At 32.1% G+C, this 21,117-nt stretch overlaps 1 protein-coding gene across 1 annotated transcript in view; it reads left to right on the top strand.

The window, feature by feature from the left end:
• LOC142321660 (uncharacterized) overlaps window positions 1–20,059 on the top strand; it is a 147,485-nt gene extending 127,426 nt beyond the window's left edge. The window contains exons 3-6 of the mRNA XM_075359926.1: window positions 3,187–3,423; window positions 4,460–5,829; window positions 6,546–6,751; window positions 9,790–20,059. Coding sequence (XP_075216041.1) covers window positions 3,187–3,423; window positions 4,460–5,829; window positions 6,546–6,751; window positions 9,790–19,140 — 11,164 coding nt within the window. The 3' untranslated portion in view covers window positions 19,141–20,059. The remainder of the gene's footprint in view (window positions 1–3,186; window positions 3,424–4,459; window positions 5,830–6,545; window positions 6,752–9,789) is intronic.
• The last annotated feature ends 1,058 nt before the right edge of the window (window positions 20,060–21,117 follow it).

The raw sequence follows: 21,117 nt of genomic DNA, 5'->3' as shown, positions 1-21,117 counted from the left end.
TTTAAGTTTTTAATTTTTTTTTCTTTTAACTTGAATTTAAACTGTATTGAAGGGGATATTATTACATCAAACAGTAGTATTAGATCAAATTATGAAATTCTTTATTTTGACAATTATAAATAATTGATTTATGAACTTAACTAATAGGCAAGTAAATTGGACTGTACAAATCTTTAATTTAAATTAAATATATTTCATTGAACAAGCAACAGTAAAAAAAAAATTGAATTATGGGGAATGAGTATATTGTTACAGTGGTATGGTTTCAATTATGTAGTGTGATTAATGTCAACACTAGAAGAATCTTGCAATGGTGGCCATTGTAATGACTTTAACAATATCTCAACGGCATCCTTTATTTACACCATCAGTTGGCAACATCAAGAAATCCAACATGTTAGTAATTTAGCAATAATTAGATTAAATCACTTGTATTATTAAAAACATATAACTATAAGCATGCTTAAATCTGATAGTAGTTTTTTGTTTCTCTTACTATTCTGAAATTATACAACAAAAAAAACTACAGTAATGATTTAAAACTTGTGAAAAAGTTTTCTACAAAGAAACTTTTAATCTGTGTTCTGCATGCTTTTATATTTTGGAAATGAATTGTTCAGTTGTTCATTCTTAAAAATAATAAAATCATGTTGAATATTTCATATCTTAACTTCCTATAAATTAAATCTGATCAACAAATTAGCTGCAATAAGAATTAATCTAGTTGATAAAACCTCTGATTTTCAATTTCTTTTAACTCTTTTATTTCCTAAAGAAACAAAAACACAGAAATAGCCTATGAATCTAGGTTTACCTTAAGTGATCTAGCTTAGTCTGATAAGCTAATATGAATAATTATTTGACTTTAGGAAGCTTTTAGACATATTTTTTCACTCTTTATACTCAAAACAAGATAAAACAACAGTCAGAACAGCAGTCACCTTCTCAATTTAATTATTTCTTTCTGAACTAACTTTAAAATCAAATTTTAGTTAGAATACTAAGAGATTCAAATTAATATTTGGTAGCTATATCAGAAATGTAAAAGCTTAATTAAAAATAAATGAAGTTATCTGGTATTTTTCTGGTTATCATTTTTTTATCTATTACAGAAGTAAGAACTGGAAGGAGAATGTCTATTTTCACTGGAGAGGAATTACAATTAAAATTCTAAAACATGTTTCTCACAGCATTTCTTTGTTTTTAGTTCCTTGAAATTATTTTCTGTTACCTAACTTGGGTAGGTAACTCTTTCTTTATGAAAAGAGTTTGTTCAAAATTTTGAAAAAGTTTCTTAAAAACGTTAAATTTTAGAAGCTTCAGTTTTTGTTCTTTTGATTTTTATTACTTTCGATAACGTGCTTTAAAGTGGATAAATGAAGTATTAGAATCAACTTTTTTTTCATTGCGAAGCTGGTCATTTTTCACTAAAGAGTTTAATATTAAAATATAATTTAATTTTAAGTAATATAAATAGTTTATTACATTTCATTAAAATCAAGGGAACTGGTTTGTTTCTGGAAACAGAAAAATTAATGTAAATCAGGACAGTGGGAAATTTTATTTATATTAAAGAATATTTTATTTCAACATTTATTATTTCCTTATTTGGTTTAACAATATCCAATTCAAATTTGTCTGGAACTGGAATTGAATTGAATTTCCAGTTCAACAATGCCTGAAATATCAGTTGTATAAGAAACACAAAACAATGTAAAATAAGAACATTTTATTGGCTAATGGAAGAAACTGCATTCAGTAAACCAAACTTTCAGTCAAAGTATAAATTATCTATTTGAAATAGTTACTTCTTTGTCATACATCATAAATTAATTTGCAAATTAAAAGTTTAATTAAATAGTGATCATACATTTTAAAATAATGAAAACAAGCAAATAATTTTTTAACAAAATCCAAACTGAAATTCATAAGTATTTTATTCAGTCAGAGATGTTGATAATAATTAATATTTGTATGTTTTACAAGTAAAAGGAATTAAAATTATAAAAACAAAAGTTTACTATGTATTAAAATATAATATAAAAGTTTTTACAGAAAAGACTGTTAAGTAAAAGAACAATAAGAACATAAAAGTACAACAGTATTGTACATAAAATTCTAAGACATTTCTCAAGGGCAAAATTTTCAAAAATCTATTCATAAAAGTTTAACTACCAAATAAAAAATAATATTTGTACAATTTCTTTAGATTCAGACTAAAACCGTGAGTTGTATAGGTAGTTCGATTACCCTCTATCTAACAATAATAATTATTGCTGTTACGGACGTAATGTTTAAAATTGCTGAAATTATTATGTTTTCTTACTATAAATAACAAATATATCTGAAAATACACTACTGCATAACAAATTATAAGGTAAATAGTACAGTTCGTTTAATGTAAACACTATTGTAATACTACTGATGTTATTGTTATGCCATCTGTGTTTAAATAAAACAATTAATTATCATATATGAATAATGATAACTTGCACAGAAGATACTTATTTCATGGTCATGTCAATATTTCAATATCATACATAGGTGATTTATTGTGGTATCAAATAATTATATCAGTGTTGGTACAACAATTGTAATTACATTTATCATATACTTCTTAAAAAACATATTATATTCTTACGTTAGAGTAACATTAATTCTTTATATTTAGTAGAGTTAATCTTAGCCAAATGGAACAGAATTTTGTACTACTATATCTTACAGTTTACAAACACAACACACATGCAGTCACACAAAATTTAATTCAATTACCACCATGAACAGCTAATAAAATGTATTTGATTGTTTTGAAAAAAAGGCTCTCTCAAAAATACTTGTTATAAATAAAAGATAATATTTCAACTGAAGAAATAAATTTGGTCACTCTTCAAAATTTGTAAAGATAAAAGAGAGGAATTCTTGTTTGTTACAGCCTTCTTGAGATGATTAGCAATGTATGTATTAGCATACAAGTGTCCTTTTTATGTTAGTACATTAAACATAATAGAAGATGTACTATAATGATTTAGAATATAAAAATATAATGTATACATATATATATATATATATACAAACTACATCCCAGTTCATACCTGGCTCATATATTTTAATAAAATATTTCATTTTTCATTATAATATTAATAATTCTTAAGCAAGCCAGCTTTAACAAATTTTCATGATTTACAGACGACACCGCTGTACACACAAGCCACAAGATGAAGGTCCTCCTCTGGAATGGGTCCCAGCTCCATTACCCAAAGACTCACTTATGCATGAGGAATTTCATCCTTGGCGGCCTGAAGAAGTGGAACGTCCTAAACTCCAACGTCTGCACACAGAACTTCATCTTCCAGAGGGTCCATTGGATGCAACTTCCAATTATCGCTCTGAGTTTGAACCTAAAAAAGCAGAAAGACAACCCAAGTAAGAATAATAAGTAAAAATATTTGTAATTTTAAACTAATGGAAATCAGTGATTAAGTTTAGGAAGATAAACCTCCTGTCCTCCTGAACATAATTCAGAAAGGTAAATGTAGGTACGAAGCTATTTATTACTATGAGAAGATTATAGAAAGTCCAAGGATGGTATCTAACATTCAATTTGTAGCTGGGTAAGACCCTTTGCTAATTGGTTAGTACTGTTAACGTCTGCAGTATGGTAAGATGGATATGTTATATCAGACAGAAATGCATAAAGTATATGATCCAGAATTGGCCAATGAGGAATTTTCATGAAATAATAATAAATAGGTTTATGTCTAATAAGGCATTGATATTTTATATAATAGGTTTACATCAAATTAACCAAATGGTTAATTTTAAAATTAAGTGGTAAGTAACAGTTGTAAGATAAATGTTACAAATATTTCCAAATACTCTGCATGAATATGAATGGATTATGTTTAGAAACCTTCTTCACATTCTTCCTTCACAATTCTTATTTTTAAATGTATTATTTTCTAATTTTGTCTGTTTACATTTCTCATTCTAGAATACTTAATTTATTCTTTTCAATTCCATTGTAATCGTACTTAATGTACTAAACATCTGCAAAATTAATTTTATCTCTCTTTCAGCTTTAATGAAATATCAACAACCTTTCAATTTATTATAATGGTATTTTAAAAATAGTTGTATTGACTGAAAACAATCTTCTTATTAAATTAGAATGCTTAAATAAATAACAGTTAATAATATATATATATATATATATATATATATATATATATTTATTATTAAACTAAAATAAAATTTAATAATTTAAATTTAACTTAAATCTATGAAGTATAAATACGTAATTATTAAAGGATTATTACAGTGATGTAGTAGCAAAAATGTAAAATGTTGAGTATAATACGTGATTATACAACTGTATATGATTTGTAAAACTATTTACAAGCTTGAATAAACGTTTTCTTTTTTGTATTATTCGCTTAACATAGATTCTTGTTTTCTTTAGGTACAAGATTGAAGATCACTTACGACCAGAAGGGGAATATACTCCACAAAGAAAACAAGACTTCCCTGCTGTACGAGGTGAACGAGCACCAGTACGCAAACCTGAAGACAATTTAAAGCCGGAAGGAGAGTTTGAACGTCCAGAAAAACCTAAAGTTGGACCTGGTGAACGTGCTCCAATAGTAAAACATCCTGATAATTTGAAGCCAGAAGGGAAATTCGAAAGACCTGAAAAGCCTAAATTTGGACCTGGTGAACGTGCTCCAATAATAAAACATGCTGATAATTTGAAACCAGAAGGAGAATTTGAACGACCAAAACCAGAGAAAATTGGACCTGCTGAACGGCCAAAACCATTTAAACCATCTGATAATTTACGACCAGAAGGTGAATTTGAGCGACCTCAGCCTTCAAGGTATGGCCCTGGTGAAAGAGCACCCATTGTCAAACATCCTGATAATCTTAAACCTGAGGGAGAATTTGAAAAACGGAAACCAGAAGAATTCAAGCCAGGAGAAAGAGCACCTGTTGTAAAACATCCAGACCATCTTAAACTTGAGGGTGACTTTGAACGACCAGAACCTACAAAAGTTAAGCCTGCAGAACGACCTAAACCTCATAAGCCACAAGATAATCTAAAACCTGAAGGTGAATTTGAAAGACCACACCCAACAGGTTATAGTCCTGGTGAAAGAGCTCCTATAGTAAAGCACCCTGACAATCTGAAACCTGAAGGTGATTTTGAAAGACCTACACCTACAAAAGTTGGTCCAGCAGAACGTCCAAAACCATATAAACCACATGACAATCTCAAACCAGAAGGAGAATTTGAAAGGCCTGAACCAACAAAAGTCACTCCAGCTGAACGTCCAAAACCATTTAAACCAACAGACAATCTTAAACCAGAAGGTGAATTTGAACGTCCTACACCAACAAAAGTAGGTCCTGCAGAACGGCCAAAACCTATAAAACCATTAGATAACTTAAAACCAGAAGGTGAATTTGAACGACCAACACCTTCTAAAGTACTTCCTGCTGAAAGACCAAAACCTGTTAAACCAGAAGATAATCTAAAACCAGAAGGAGATTTTGAGAGGCCAACCCCAACAAAGGTACAGCCAGCAGAAAGACCAAAACCAATAAAGCCAAGTGACAATCTAAAACCTGAAGGAAATTTTGAAAGACCTGAAATTATAAAAGCCCCAACTCATGGAGAAAGAGCTCCTGTCAGAAAGCCTGAAGATAATCTTAAACCAGAAGGTGAATTCCTTGGTCAAAGAACAATCACTGAAGAATTCAAGGTTGTAAAAGGAGAACGAGCCGAAATTCATAGGCAAGAAGATAACCTAACTACTGGAGGTGAATTTACAGGTAATTAATTCAATTAATATTAAAATTATTATTATTTTTTTTAATAATATCAAGATTAAATTTAGTTTTAAGGTAGAAGAAATTTTCTTAACAAAGACTTCATCTTCACCATTCAAACCTATAGAAAAAAGTAGAACAAAAAAAGGTAAACTATTAGATGCAGAAAGAGCAAAAATAGAAATGTTTTTTTTTTATATTTAAATTTTGTGAGATTCAAAAATTTTGTTCATAATGTATTTTTAAAATTGAATAAAAAATTAAATTGCATTTAATTTATTAGTGAGAAGGTCCTTGAAACAAATCAGAATATTTATTGGCCTGAAGTCCTTGAGTAATCTTTCTACGTTTGTATCAAACATTATTATTACTAACATATTATAAAGTAGTCATTTACATCATTATTAATTTCAAAATATACAGCCATGATGGAATTTTACGATGTATAAAAGTTGGAAGTTTTATAATTGACAAAGTAATACACTGTGTTTTATTATGTGTAAAGTGAAACTTAAAGGTGGTGTTGCAGATTAATGTTGGTGATAGTTGTATTTTGCAAAACAAACACAATATTTGTTTTTCACTTATGTGTGAAACACTGTAACACACTATGATAACAAACTTCTTATCAGAAATAATTAAAATAATTTAAAAAACAATAGAATAATTACGATATTTAACTGATTTATTAATATGATTAATAAATAAAACTTTTCTAGGAATTACCACAAAACAACTTGAATTTAGAGGTGAACCCGGAGAACGTCCTTCACTAGTTAGAAGAAATACTTGGACAAAACTAGAAGGTGACTTAGATATTGAAACAACAAATCGCAGTGAATACAAACGATTTGATACTACTGAGCGCACCCAAATTGTTAGACGCAGATCTGACAATTTGACGATTGGCGAGGGAAAATTTGAGGTGAGTGTCATTGATTATAAATGTTTTTAAAACATACTTATAAAAAGAGCAATTACATAAATAAAAAATTCTTTAAGTATATGACACAAACATGGATGTATAAGAGTAGATATAGATTTAAGTGGGAATGAAGGCCTGGCTTTATCTATTAGGTACCTCAGCCACTAACTTTTTGTGAACTCATATATGCAATTTCTGGACAGTTTCACAGACCTAGTGACCAGTTCACTCAGCTCCAGTAACAAATAAGCATTGCTACTAAAGGAAATAATGCATGGAAATTTGTATGATATGAGAATATGACATTTCTTACTGAGATTCAACCTTCAACCTTAGGCTAAAAAAAAGAAATGCTATTTCTCCACCAATTCAGTAGGCAAAACTGTGCAACAAAACATGTTTTTAAATAAATACTTTTTAATGATAAAGTTATGATTTTGACAACTTCACATTTTCTAACCTTTGTAACCATACTTTCATCTGTAAGGTGTTCTAAATTTTTCTTTTCCTAATTCCCAATTTCCTTCTGGTAGTAGATGTACAATTATATAGCTCTCTGATTATTTGTGGTGGCATTGGCTAATATTGGATAGTGGCCTTTATTTTTATAAAATAAAGCGATACATTCGGCTGTATAATAAGTTAACAAAAAAAAATAGCAAGTGTTTACAATTTATAAGACATTTTCCAAAAAAATTAATTTCTTAAGACTGCAGGTTTAAGAGATATTTTGATGAACAAGTGAGTTGTGCCCTTTAGGTATTTTTATTTATCTGTAAAAATGAATATAGTATATACATTTGTGGTTGAGATCTTTCTAAGTCCTTTCCATTTATTATTAAAATTTTTGGCTTTGTAGGTTTCTAAGTACCCTCTAGTAACAAACGCAAATGATTTTAGCATCACATTTCTAAAATTGGAAAGATAGAATTTTAATTTAAAGGTTTGAACACTCTTTAGGTGCTAGAACTTATCACTAAAAGTTCTATTTGGTGAAGTGTAATTGATATAAACAATTTTTTATTTATGGATACTTAAGAAATAGAAGAAATTATATAATTTCACAGTTAGCTTAACTAATATCTTCACCCTTTGAATTGGGGTTGAATTGAAAAAAATATTTCTAAGAAGAAAATAATAGAACCTTCCTGCAAAAAGTTAGTTTTCTAGGTGCACAGTTTCACACGCATTCTGATGTATGAAAGAATGGGTATATGAATATTTCATTTTCATATAAAATATTGAAAACAATTTGTTATAAGTTAAAATAAAAGTTGTCACTGTCAATTTTGTGCAACATAGTTCTAGTTGGATAAAGTTCATAAAATTAATAGAGTATGGCCAACTTAATTGTAACATATCTTTTTTATATTAATTTGTACAGGCTATTTTGTGATAATCAATTTGTTAACATGTCCAATATTTTTCTTTTATAGTTAAAATATATTTTCATCTAACTGCCTCTCCAAATCCTGAAGCAAGTATTATAAGAATGTGTAGTTTAATGAAGGGTCTGCTAAGGAAGCATGTTGGGACATTACATTCATGGTTTGGATGATGTGTTAATTTAAGGAAGTATTATATATACTATAAAAAAGGGTTTATAAAACAGAAGACAAGTATAGGTAGAATATTTAAGAAAAGTGTGAAAATTTTGTTGGAATAAATGTTAGACAATCCAATAAAATATATTCAAAGATACTTAACGAATTGAATTTTATCACTGAACACACAACTGAGGATGATCAAAATGCATTTCAGGAAAACCTGGGAATTTAATTTGGAAACCTACATTAGATTTATTGATCTTTTCAAAGAGAATGTAACAATCAATCAAGACTGTTGTGCTACTTAGACTATTCTATTATACTAGAATAAAATTATAAACATATTAATTAGAAGAATCTCAATGTTGATAATGTTATTTAGTGATGAGATAAGTTGATAAATATAGGGTTAGCTATATCTTAAGGTAAAATTCAATATAACTTCTTAAGCAGATGACACAATATAAAACAATAATAATAATTTTCAGAGAGGGATTTATTATTCATAAAACATGTAGAAGAGTACAGAAGTATCTGTTCAAAAGACTGAAAATTTTGTGGAAAATATCCACTCAGATAAAAAAAAAATATTAAATGGAATGATCTTAGCATATGTAGTTTTTTAATAACGTGTAGAATTTGAGTGACTCTGATGTGCCGAATAAATTCTAAGCATATTCAAAGAACAATTAACAAATATAAAACAAAAAAAATAAATTGAATTAAAATTCTAAATTACTATGCCTGTGCTAGTAGTACTGATTAGAAGCAAAAAACTTTCTTTCGAAAGGAAGATCAAGTCAGAACTGCAGAATTTACATTATTACATCATCAAAAGACTGCAAGTAAAGAGAAAATAGAATCAGAAACTTAAATATTAAGACATTAAACATATTTAGGTTGGAGGAAAAGATGAAAGAATACAATGGTGTCATAACCTATTTGGAAATCTTTTTAGCTCATTTGCCTATAACTTTTCATGGAAAAGATGCTTCTGGAGTAACTGGGAATTACATGATATGTGAACGAAGTGAAAGAACAGAAACTACTCTAAAAAAACATAAAATTATGAAATGTTTACCGTTCTCAGTCACTCTCTCATATGAGTTGCATAATCAGTGCATTCAGTTTAACTAATAACCGATTTTTCTTTATTATTTGTGTAATTTTTAACTTCAGAAAAACTTTATTTGCTTTTTTTTAGATTATTCTGACTTTATTGGATGGTAAATCTTAAATATTTTTGGAATTAAATCAGTTTTACTCATACACTCGTATTCACAATACTGTTGCGGAATAAATAAGCACTTCATTTAACACATGTTTAATCTGTATCTCTATACGCTAAATGTTATTTTATTTCAAGGCTGAAAATAGCCTGAATTGTTTTAAGCTACAAGCAGTTTGATATTTTATTTTGTTGTTTACTTACATATTTGTTAGACTGTCAGTATCATAGATTTTAGTAAGTAAAATTTCTCTTGTTTCCAGGTTACCTCCCACACTAAGGATGACTATCCAGAGCGCTGGCCAGTGAGACCAGAGAAACCAAGGAAGCGAGATGATAATCTGAAAATGGATGTTGGTGAATTTTACTCTGAAACTAGTTCCAGAGAAGCCTATCAGGGCCATAAAACAACTACTCGAGAAGAAGTAAAAAGAAGACGAGATAACCTTATCACAGAAGGTGAGATGACATTTGATTCTTCTTCAAAAATAGACTTCCCTGAAAAGATAGTAGAAAGAGAAAAACCAAAACGACGAAGGACATGGACTAAACAAGATGGTGAACAATATTTTGAAACCACTTCTCTAGAAGAATTTAAAGAGCATCCTTTCACTAAGGTCACACAGGTACATCATAGAGATAATTTAACTACTGAAAAAGGAACTTTTGAGTCGACCACTACTAGTAAGGAGGTGTATAAAACAATTGATGTTAAGGATGTTCGTCAACCTCAAAAGAGACATCATGACAATCTTAAGCCAGAAGGGCCTTTTGAGGGATCACCTTCCTCAAAGGATGATTATAAACCTCTTGTGAGTGAAAGACCTCAGCCCAAAAAACCACGTGATAATCTAAAACCAGAAGGTGAATTTGACCGTCCTGAGTCTCCTACTAAGCCTACTCTTGTTGAACGTCCTAAGCAGATAAAACCTGTTGACAATCTAAAACCAGAAGGGACATTTGAAAGACCTACTCCTGAGAAAGTTATTCCAGCAGAAAGACCAAAACCTATTAAGCCTATAGACAATTTAAAACCTGAGGGGGAATTTGAGAGACCTACACCAATTAAAGTAGCCCCTGCAGAACGACCTAAACCAATCAAACATTTAGATAACTTAAAACCTGAGGGTGATTTTGAAAGACCAACACCAACTAAAGTGATTCCAGCAGAAAGATCAAAACCATTCAAACCTACTGACAATCTAAAGCCAGAGGGTGAATTTGAAAGACCAATTCAAGAAAAGGCTCCTGTTGGAGAACGACCAAAGGCTGTAAAACCTACAGACAATTTAAAACCTGAGGGTGAATTTGAAAGACCAACACCTACCAAAGTAGGAAAAAGTGAAAGACCGAAGCCAATTAAACCCACAGACAATCTTAAACCAGAAGGTGAATTTGAAAGACCAAAACCTGCAGAAGTACTTCCAGCAGAAAGAGCAAAACCAATCAAACACCTGGACAATCTTAAACCAGAGGGTGATTTTGAAAGACCTGTTCCAGTAGAAGTAAGACCTGCTGAAAGACCAAAACCAGTTAAACCGAAAGACAATTTAAAACCTGAAGGTGAGTTTGAAAGACCTGAAGAACAAAAATATTCACCAGCTGAAAGACCTCGTCCAGTAAAACCAACTGATAATCTTAAACCGGAAGGGGAATTTGAACGACCACAACCAAAGGAAGTAGGACCTGCTGAACGCCCAAAACCTTATAAACCTACTGATAATTTAAAACCAGAAGGTGAATTTGAAAGACCTGAAAAACCAAAAGTGCGACCGGGAGAAAGGGCTGACATTGTCAAACACCCAGACAATCTTAAACCTGAAGGTGATTTCACTGGAAGACCAAAAGATGACTTTGCTCCAACATATGGGGATAGAGCTCCAGTTATCAAGCCAGTAGATAATCTGAAACCTGAAGGTGAATTTGCTAAACGACCAGAAAATGATTTTTCACCAAAGAAAGGAGACAGAGCTCCAGTGGTAAAACCTAAAGATAACTTGAAACCTGAGGGAGAATTTGAAGGGCGTCCTAAGGATGATTTTGTACCTACATATGGAGAAAGAGCTCCTGTTAAAAAACCAAAAGATAACTTGCAACCAGAAGGAAAATTTCAAGGTAAACCGAAAGATGATTACATGCCTACGAAAGGAGAGCGTGCACCTGTGGTTAAACCAGTGGACAACCTGAGACCAGAAGGAGATTTTGAAGCATATCCAAAAGATGATTTCACACCTACAAAAGGAGAGAGAGCTCCAGTGATAAAACCAAAGGATAATCTAAAACCAGAAGGAGAATTTGCAAAGAAAGAACCAGAATACACACCTACATGGGGAGAACGAGCTCCAGTAGTCAAACCAAAAGATAATTTACGACCAGAGGGTGATTTTGAGAAAAGAAAACCAGAACAGTATACACCTGCAGAGCGACCCAAACAAATAAGACCAACTGATAATCTCAAACCAGAAGGAGATTTTGAAAGGCCTGTACCAACAAAAGTACGACCAGGTGAGAGGGCAGACATTATCCACCATCCAGATAATTTGAAACCTGAAGGTGAATTTTTGGGTAGACCAAAAGATGATTATGTCCCAACTTATGGAGACAGAGCTCCAGTTGTAAAACCCAAAGACAATCTTTATCCAGAAGGACAATTTATTGTTCCACCAAAGGATGATTTCAAACCTAAAAAGGGTGAAAGAGCTCCTGTGATAAAACCTGTTGATAACTTAAAACCTGAAGGAGAATTTGAAAGCAGACCCAAAGAAAAGGCACCTAAAGGTGAGAGAGCTCCAGTGGTTAAACCAAAAGATAATCTCAAACCAGAAGGAGATTTTGTTGGTCGTCCAAAGGATGACTATGTACCTACTTATGGAGAAAGGGCTCCAGTAAAGAAACCCCAAGATAATCTCTGGCCAGAGGGAGAGTTTGAGGGAAGACCAACAAATGATTTCTTACCAAAGAAAGGTGAACGAGCACCGGTGGTGAAACCCAAGGACAATTTGAAACCTGAAGGTGAATTTGAAGGAAGACCAAAAGATGACTTTGTTCCTACACATGGTGAAAGAGCACCTGTTAAAAAACCTAAAGATAACTTATATCCAGAAGGAAAATTTGTTAGGCCTGCTCCTGAAGAATATAGTCCTGGGGAGCGTCCTAAACCTGTAAAACCTGTTGATAATTTAAAACCTGAAGGGGAATTTGAGAGACCACAACCACAACAAGTGCGTCCTGGAGAACGAGCAGATATTGTCAGACATCCAGATAATTTGAAACCAGAAGGAGAATTTGAATCTAGACCAAAAGAAAAAGCACCTAAAGGTGAAAGAGCCCCAGTAGTTAAACCAAAAGATAATCTCAAGCCAGAAGGAGATTTTGTTGGTCGTCCAAAGGATGACTATGTACCTACTTATGGAGAAAGGGCTCCAGTGAAGAAACCTCAAGATAACCTTAGACCAGAAGGAGAATTTGAGGGGAGACCAACAAATGATTTCTTACCTAAGAAAGGTGAACGAGCTCCAGTGGTGAAACCCAAGGACAATTTGAAACCTGAGGGTGAATTTGAAGGAAGACCAAAAGATGACTTTGTTCCTACACATGGTGAAAGAGCACCTGTTAAAAAACCTAAAGATAACTTATATCCAGAAGGAAAGTTTGTTAGGCCTGCTCCTGAAGAATATAGTCCTGGGGAGCGTCCTAAACCTGTAAAACCTGTTGATAATTTAAAACCTGAAGGTGAATTTGAGAGACCACAGCCACAACAAGTGCGTCCTGGAGAACGAGCAGATATTGTCAGACATCCAGATAATTTGAAACCAGAAGGAGAATTTGAATCTAGACCAAAAGAGAAAGCACCTAAAGGTGAAAGAGCCCCAGTAGTTAAACCAAAAGATAATCTTAAGCCAGAAGGAGATTTTGTTGGTCGGCCAAAGGATGACTATGTACCAACTTATGGAGAAAGGGCTCCAGTGAAGAAACCTCAAGATAACCTTAGACCAGAAGGAGAATTTGAGGGAAGACCAACAAATGATTTCTTACCAAAGAAAGGTGAACGAGCTCCGGTGGTGAAACCTAAGGACAATTTGAAACCTGAGGGTGAATTTGAGGGTAGACCAAAAGAAGACTTTGTTCCTACATATGGAGAAAGAGCACCTGTTAAAAAACCTAAAGATAACTTATATCCTGAAGGTGAATTTGAAAAACGTCCTAAAGATGATACAACTCCAAAAAAAGGAGAGCGTGCTCCAGTTATTAAACCAAAAGATAATTTAAGAACTGAGGGAGAATTTGAAGGAAGACCTAAAGATGATTATACACCAACCAAAGGTGAAAGAGCTCCTGTTGTTAAACCAAAAGATAATCTTCGGCCTGAGGGTGAATTTGAAAGACCAGTACCAGAAAAGGTTCAACCTGGAGAAAGAGTTCGGCCCATCTATCATAAAGATAACTTAAAGCCAGAGGGTGAATTTGAACGTCCTCAACAACAGCCTGTTGGTAAAGGAGAACGAGCACCAATAATTAAACATCCTGATAATTTGAAACCTGAAGGTGAATTTGAAAGACCTCTACCCCATAAGGTTGTTCCTGGAGAAAGAGCTAAACCAATTAGACATGAAGACAATTTAAAACCAGAGGGAGAATTTGAGAAACGTATTCCAGAAAAAATAGGTCCGGGAGAAAGGGCAGATATAATAAAGCACCCTGATAATCTCAAATCAGAAGGGGATTTTATTGGTCGACCTAAAGATGATTATACACCTACTAAAGGTGAGAGAGCATCAGTTGTTAAACCCAGAGATAACCTAAAACCTGAAGGTGAATTTATTGGTAAACCTAAAGATGATTTCACCCCAACTAAAGGAGATAGAGCACCAACAATTAAACCACAAGATAATCTAAAACCTGAGGGAGAATTCGAGAAACGCCCTGAGAAACATGCACCAACCAAAGGAGAAAGAGCACCAGTAGTAAAACCAAAAGACAATTTACGACCTGAAGGAGAATTTGAAGGACGACCAAAAGAAGATTTTGTTCCTACAAAAGGAGAAAGAGCACCAACAGTAAAGCCGAAAGATAATTTAAAACCAGAGGGTGAATTTGAAAAACGAGTAATTACTAAAGTAGTGAAGGGTGAAAGGGCAGAAATTGTTAAACATGAAGATAATTTGAAGATGGTTGGTGAATTTGAACAACGAATTCATGAGGAAGTACGACCAGGTGAGCGTGCTCCTATCATCAAACATCCTGATAACCTACGCCCAGAAGGTGAATTCATTGAGTGGAGAACAAGAGATGATTATCGGGTTGTAAAAGGAGAGCGTGCTGAAGTCACTAAGCATGAAGACAACTTAAAGGTTACTGGAGAATTCATTGTAGAAAGAAGGGATGATTATAAGATTGTAATTGGTGAACGAGCTTCTATTCAGAAACATGAAGACAATTTACGAATGGAGGGAGAAATTGAAATAAATCGATCACGAGATGACTACACAGGAATGAAAGCTGAAAGAGTTGATATTCGTCGCTATGAAGATAATTTAAAGATGGAGGGTGAATTCATAGAAACCAGAAGTAGGGATGATTATAAACATATTCGAGGTGAGAGAGTGGAAGTGAAAAAATATGAAGATAATCTGAAACCTGAAGGAGAATTTGGAGGCCCAAGAACTAGTGATGACTTCAAACCAAGAAAAATTGAACGAGTAACACCAATTAAACATCCTGATAATTTAAGAACAGAAGGAGAATTTGAACGACCAAAACCTCAAAGAGTTGGTCCTGGAGAAAGAGCTGACATTGTTAAGCATCGAGATAATCTAAAACCTGAAGGGGAATTTGATCGTCCAGAAAAAGAAAAATACATACCAGGTGAAAGAAGAAAGCCATTTAAATATGAAGATAATTTAAAACCAGAAGGTGAATTTGAAAAACCACAACAAACAAAGGTTCTTTCTACAGAAAGACCAAAACCAGTTAAGCCTACAGACAATCTAAAACCAGAAGGTGAATTTGAAAGACCTGTAAAACAAACAGTAGGTCCAGGAGAAAGAGCTGAAATCATTAAACATCCAGATAATCTTAAAACAGAAGGTGAATTTGTTAAACGAGAAAAAGAAAGAGTGATACCTGCTGAACGACGAAAACCAATAAAGCATGAAGATAATCTAAAACCTGAGGGTGAGTTTGAAAGACCGTTACAAAAAAAAGTTGGTCCAGGAGAAAGAGCAGATATTGTAAAACATCCAGATAATCTCAAACCTGAAGGCAAATTTTATGGTGAAAGACCTACTGATGACTATAAACCACATAAAGTTGAAAAACAAGTCATAAAGAAGTATGAAGACAATTTGAAAATGGAAGGAGATTTCACTGATTATCGCTCTAGAGATGAATATTATATAACAAAGGGTGAAAGGATGGATATTGTGAAGCATGAGGATAATCTTCATATGGAAGGTGATATTGAAACTTATAGAACAAGAGATGATTATAATGTCACAAGAGGAGAAAGGGCTGACATTACAGTACATAAAGATAACCTAAAAGTAGAAGGAAGATTTGAAGATCATAGATCAAGAGATGATTATGTGAGACATGTGCGAGGAGAAAGATCAGAAATAATCAAACATGAAGATAATCTAAAAGTTCTTAATGGTGATATGGAAGTTTATAGAACAAGAGATGAATTTAAACATGTAAGAGGTGAGCGAGCTGAAATTCAAAAACATGAAGATAATCTTAAAATGGAAGGGGAATGGGAAATTAAAAGGACCCGAGATGATTATGGTGCTGTACGTTCTGAGAAAGTAACTGTTATTCGGCATGAAGACAATTTAAGAATGGAGGGAGAATTTACAGATTTAAGGTCTAGAGATGATTACACTAAGGTCACTGCAGAACGCCCAAGAATTAAAAAGTATCCTGACAACTTAAAGCCTGAAGGAGAATTTGAAAGAAGAAGGACAAGTGAAGAGTATCAACCAAAAAGACCAGAAAGAGTTTCACCTATAAAACACCCTGACAATCTTAAGGTTGAAGGTGACTTTGAAAGACCAGAACGACAACAACCGATTCCAGGAGAAAGACGTTCACCAATAAGACATCAAGATAATCTACATCCTGAAGGAGATTTTGAACGACGTAAACCAGAAGAATACAAACCTGGAGAAAGAGCAACAATAGTGAAGTATCACGATAATTTAAAACCTGAAGGAGATTTTGAAAGGCCTGAACATCAAAGAGTAGGTCCAGGAGAGAGAAGAAAACCAATCAGACACCCTGACAACCTTTTTCCTGAAGGAGATTTTGAAAGACCTAAATCAGAAACAGTTGGTCGTGGAGAAAGGGCACCAATTGTAAAGCATCAAGATAATTTAAGACCAGAGGGAGACTTTGAAAGACCACAGGAAGAGAGAGTAGGGCCAGGTGAAAGACGAAAACCAATAAAGCATCCAGACAATTTGTTCCCTGAAGGTGATTTTGAACGACCTAAACAAAGTACAGTTGGGCGTGGTGACAGAGCTCCAGCTGTAAAGCATCCAGACAATCTGAAATCTGAAGGAGAATTTGACAGACCTAAACAACAGCCTGTAGGTCCAGGTGAAAGACGAACACCTATAAGACACAAAGATAATTTATACCCAGAAGGGGAGTTTGAAAAACGCAAACCAAGTTCAGTGTATCAAGGAGAAAGAGCACCAATAGTAAAACATCCTGATAACCTAAAACCAGAAGGAGATTTTGAAAGACCAGCTGAGCGAAGGTTTGGTCCAGGTGAAAGAGCTGAAATAGTAAAACACCCTGATAATTTGAGGCCAGAAGGGGAATTTACTGCAGTACGTTCTCGAGATGATTTCATTGTAACAAAAGGTGAACGCACTCAAATAAAACGATATCAAGACAATTTAAAAACAGAAGGTGACTTTATAGGCACACCAAAGTCAAAGGATGACTTTAAACCAGGTAAAGGTGAAAGAGTCATTGTTAGAAAACCTCAAGATAATCTAGATATTGGCAAAGGTGAATTTCATGGTTCTTCTACACATAAATCTCAATTTACAGTGGTAAGAGGCGAGCGAATGTCAACAAAGAAATATGAAGATTCACTAAAAGTTGGTGAAGGCAAGATGGAAACCAAAACAACAAGTAAGGATACATTTACTGTACAACGAAAAGACTCAGGCCAACCAACAATAAATCACAGGAGGCACATAGAATCCCATATTGTACTGGGAGATGATGTTCACTCTGTAGAACGGCATTTGAAATCCAGAGAACAATTTGGAAAACAAGAAATTCAAAAATCTACATCAACAGATACCAGAACTATGGCAACTGCCTCACAACAGTTAACTTCAACTGAAAAGCAGCGTTACATTACAGAAAAACAACTTCAGCAACACACCGAAAGACGTGATTCCCAACATACGCAGCAACACACCGAAAGACGTGATTCCCAACATATGCACCAACACACCGAAAGACGTGATTCCCAACATATGCAGCAACACACCGAAAGACGTGATTCCCAACATATGCAGCAAGTCCAACAAACTAGTGAAAGGGTAAATTCAGCTACACAAAGTTCAGTTTCTGAACAACATAGACAATCAATTCGAAGGGACAGTGAAATCCAAAGAGTTCAGAATGGATCTACTACACGTTACGGAAGCGAAACTGCATCTAGAAGCCAGTCATTTATTAACCAAGAATCTGGAAGAATTAAACAGCTGTCTACATCACAACAGAGTATTCAAAGTATTCAAAGTGACAAAAGTGATAGAAGGCAACAACATCATATTTCAAAATCAACTTCGGCTAGTAGCATGAAACAAGTATTAGATCAGGATAATCAAGAATTTAGGGATGTTCAAGTCAGGCATGGTTCTCGAACATCACAACATTCATCTCAAAAAGATACTCACTTAAGTACTGCAGAATCATCATATATGACCTCATCTGCACGTAAATCTGTTTCACAGTCTGATTCCAGACATACACGAAGTCAAACTAGTACTGAATTTAAGCAAGCACTAGAGGGCACAGGAGGTGAGAGATATGAAATTATCAGAGGTGAAGGACATCATAGAAAGAGCATAATGTCTTCCTCAGCTGATGTTACAAATTCAGTACTGCACCGTAAAGGAGTACACACTACAACAGAAGCTCAACATACGATTTCAACTGCAGCTGCAGCTCAACGCAAAAGCTTGCAGAATTTAGATAGTCAATGTATATCAAGTGCTTCACATGATCGCAGAAGTCTTAGTTCACTTCATAGACAAGCAGCAAGTGAAACACAACCAGCTGGCATAATTAGACGATCAGATAATCTTAGCATTGGAAATGGAAGATTCCAGGGACAAAGTGAGGCAAAATCTTACGGTAATTTCGCTGCTACTGAACGTGTGACAAGAGTGAAAGCGACTAATGCTTCTCATTTTACATTAGGTAATGATTATTCAACACAGACAACTTCATCACTTTACAAAAAAGAATACACTCCACGAGTAACAGGTCCATGTCCAGCACATTTAGTAGAGACTCAACCAACACTCTTCAAGCACACAAGAGATACAACTAAACATAAATTTTACCTTCCTAAAGTGTCTCGATAATTGTAATTAAATATTACATGACTAAAATATAATGTTAATTTATATAATTAACTTTATAATACGAAAAATAAATGTCTATTTTAGAAGCTACTCATTTTTATGTAACAGTTGCTCTGATTTGATATTATCAAATTAAAAAAAAATGTAATTTGCTTACCATAACTTTTATGAATTAATTCTTAACATTTTTTCACAGATCATATTGTATTTATATAATATAATCTATTATGAAGAGTATTATACACTTATTTTAATATAGTTATATTACCAACTAGGTTACAAAATTATTAATGAAGTATATTTTTTTATAGATATTAGTACTAACAAAGTGTTTTTATATATTATATAAATGGTGAATATTATGTACTAATATATATTATGAACTGCCTACTAATAATGCTGTGATAAAAAAATACCGTCCCAGTTTATTCTGCTTTTTATTTTTTAAAGAATCATTGTTTTATATTAAAGTAACAAATTAATATCATTATTACGAATTACTAAGTATATATAAATATATATACTGATATATATTAATCTGATATATATCAGATTGATGGTTTAAAATTACTTTTTTTAAAGAATAAATCTGGTAAATTTTAAAATAAATTTATTACAAAACTTTATAATTAATTATTGTTACTATTCTTATTTTTTTTAAATTATCTTTAATATATTTTTATTATTTAGACTGAAATGTTTGTTTTATTTGTTGATTTTTATTTTTGTTAAATTTATTATTTTTTTAAGGTATAATTGTGACCCAGTTATTGTTATTGATCTATTACAATATGTCTTAGCAAACAAAAAAAATCAAATTACTTATATGATTACAATTTTATTTTATATTTATTATTATTATTATTATTGCTTGTTGTAAAATATTACTAGTTGAAAATAAAAATGAATAAATATTTGATATCAACCAACTTTAATTTCCCATTTCCTGATATAATGTTTAGATGTCAAGAAGACTAACATGTATTTTTATAAGGCTTAGTATCATATATTCAGCATAGAACTTGCATAATTCACATAAATATGAATTATTGCTTAAGTTCTGTTTAAATTTTTTTTATATTATTTATCTATTAATCTGTAAGATAATCTTACAGATCATAATGGAAAATGACTGTATTTTACTAAATAAAACAATCATTTACTTGGAAATAAAAGTATAAGACAATTAACATGTGTTTTATTCAGTTTTAATTTTTCATCACTAGATACCATTAAGATAAATATTTGTAAACTTATATTCTTTTTCATAAAATATGCATTTTTACATCCAATTTTATAATTTGCAGTAACTTATGAATCATATAGAAGTGATAATAGTATTTAGTGATCCTAAAATCAGATTAAAATAATATAGAAAAAAGTATATAAAACAAGGTGTTGAAAGAATAACTTATACTAATAATTTAATAACAAATTTTAAATACCATAATAATTAAGAAAATATACTGAAAAATTTTAGTTATGTTTATACATTTTTACTAAAATATTTATAGAATTAACGTTATTAAAAATGAAAAATTACATAATTAGTGAACATAATATATTATTTAGTTTACATAAAATTTACATAATTCAGTGAAAAAAATTACATAAATGCTTTCACATCTTGGTTGAAGTATTTTTATTCTCATATATATACATACACCATATATATATACACCACTTATTACAATGATTCTTACAAATCAAATGATCAGTAGCTCATATAAATTAAATATGTATTCAAAAATATTACTATCATATTATTTTTTTTAATTTATACAAATAAAAATTCAAATAATTTTGAGTCTATGAACAAAATTTGATCTGATACTTTTACCATAAAAGTGCAACAACATTCATGCACTCATCCCACTTATTCTCATAATTAACATTCAAGATTTAATAAATATTTTACCAATCATAATGCTTTATCTAATTATACAAAAAATAAAACTTAATGTCAAAATTAGATTC

The sequence above is a fragment of the Lycorma delicatula genome, chromosome 3, assembly GCF_047948215.1.
Source record: "Lycorma delicatula isolate Av1 chromosome 3, ASM4794821v1, whole genome shotgun sequence".
In the NCBI taxonomy this organism is placed as follows: domain Eukaryota; kingdom Metazoa; phylum Arthropoda; class Insecta; order Hemiptera; family Fulgoridae; genus Lycorma; species Lycorma delicatula.
Note: the sequence above shows the minus strand (reverse complement) of the source record. Positions and strands in the feature narration are given on the sequence as shown.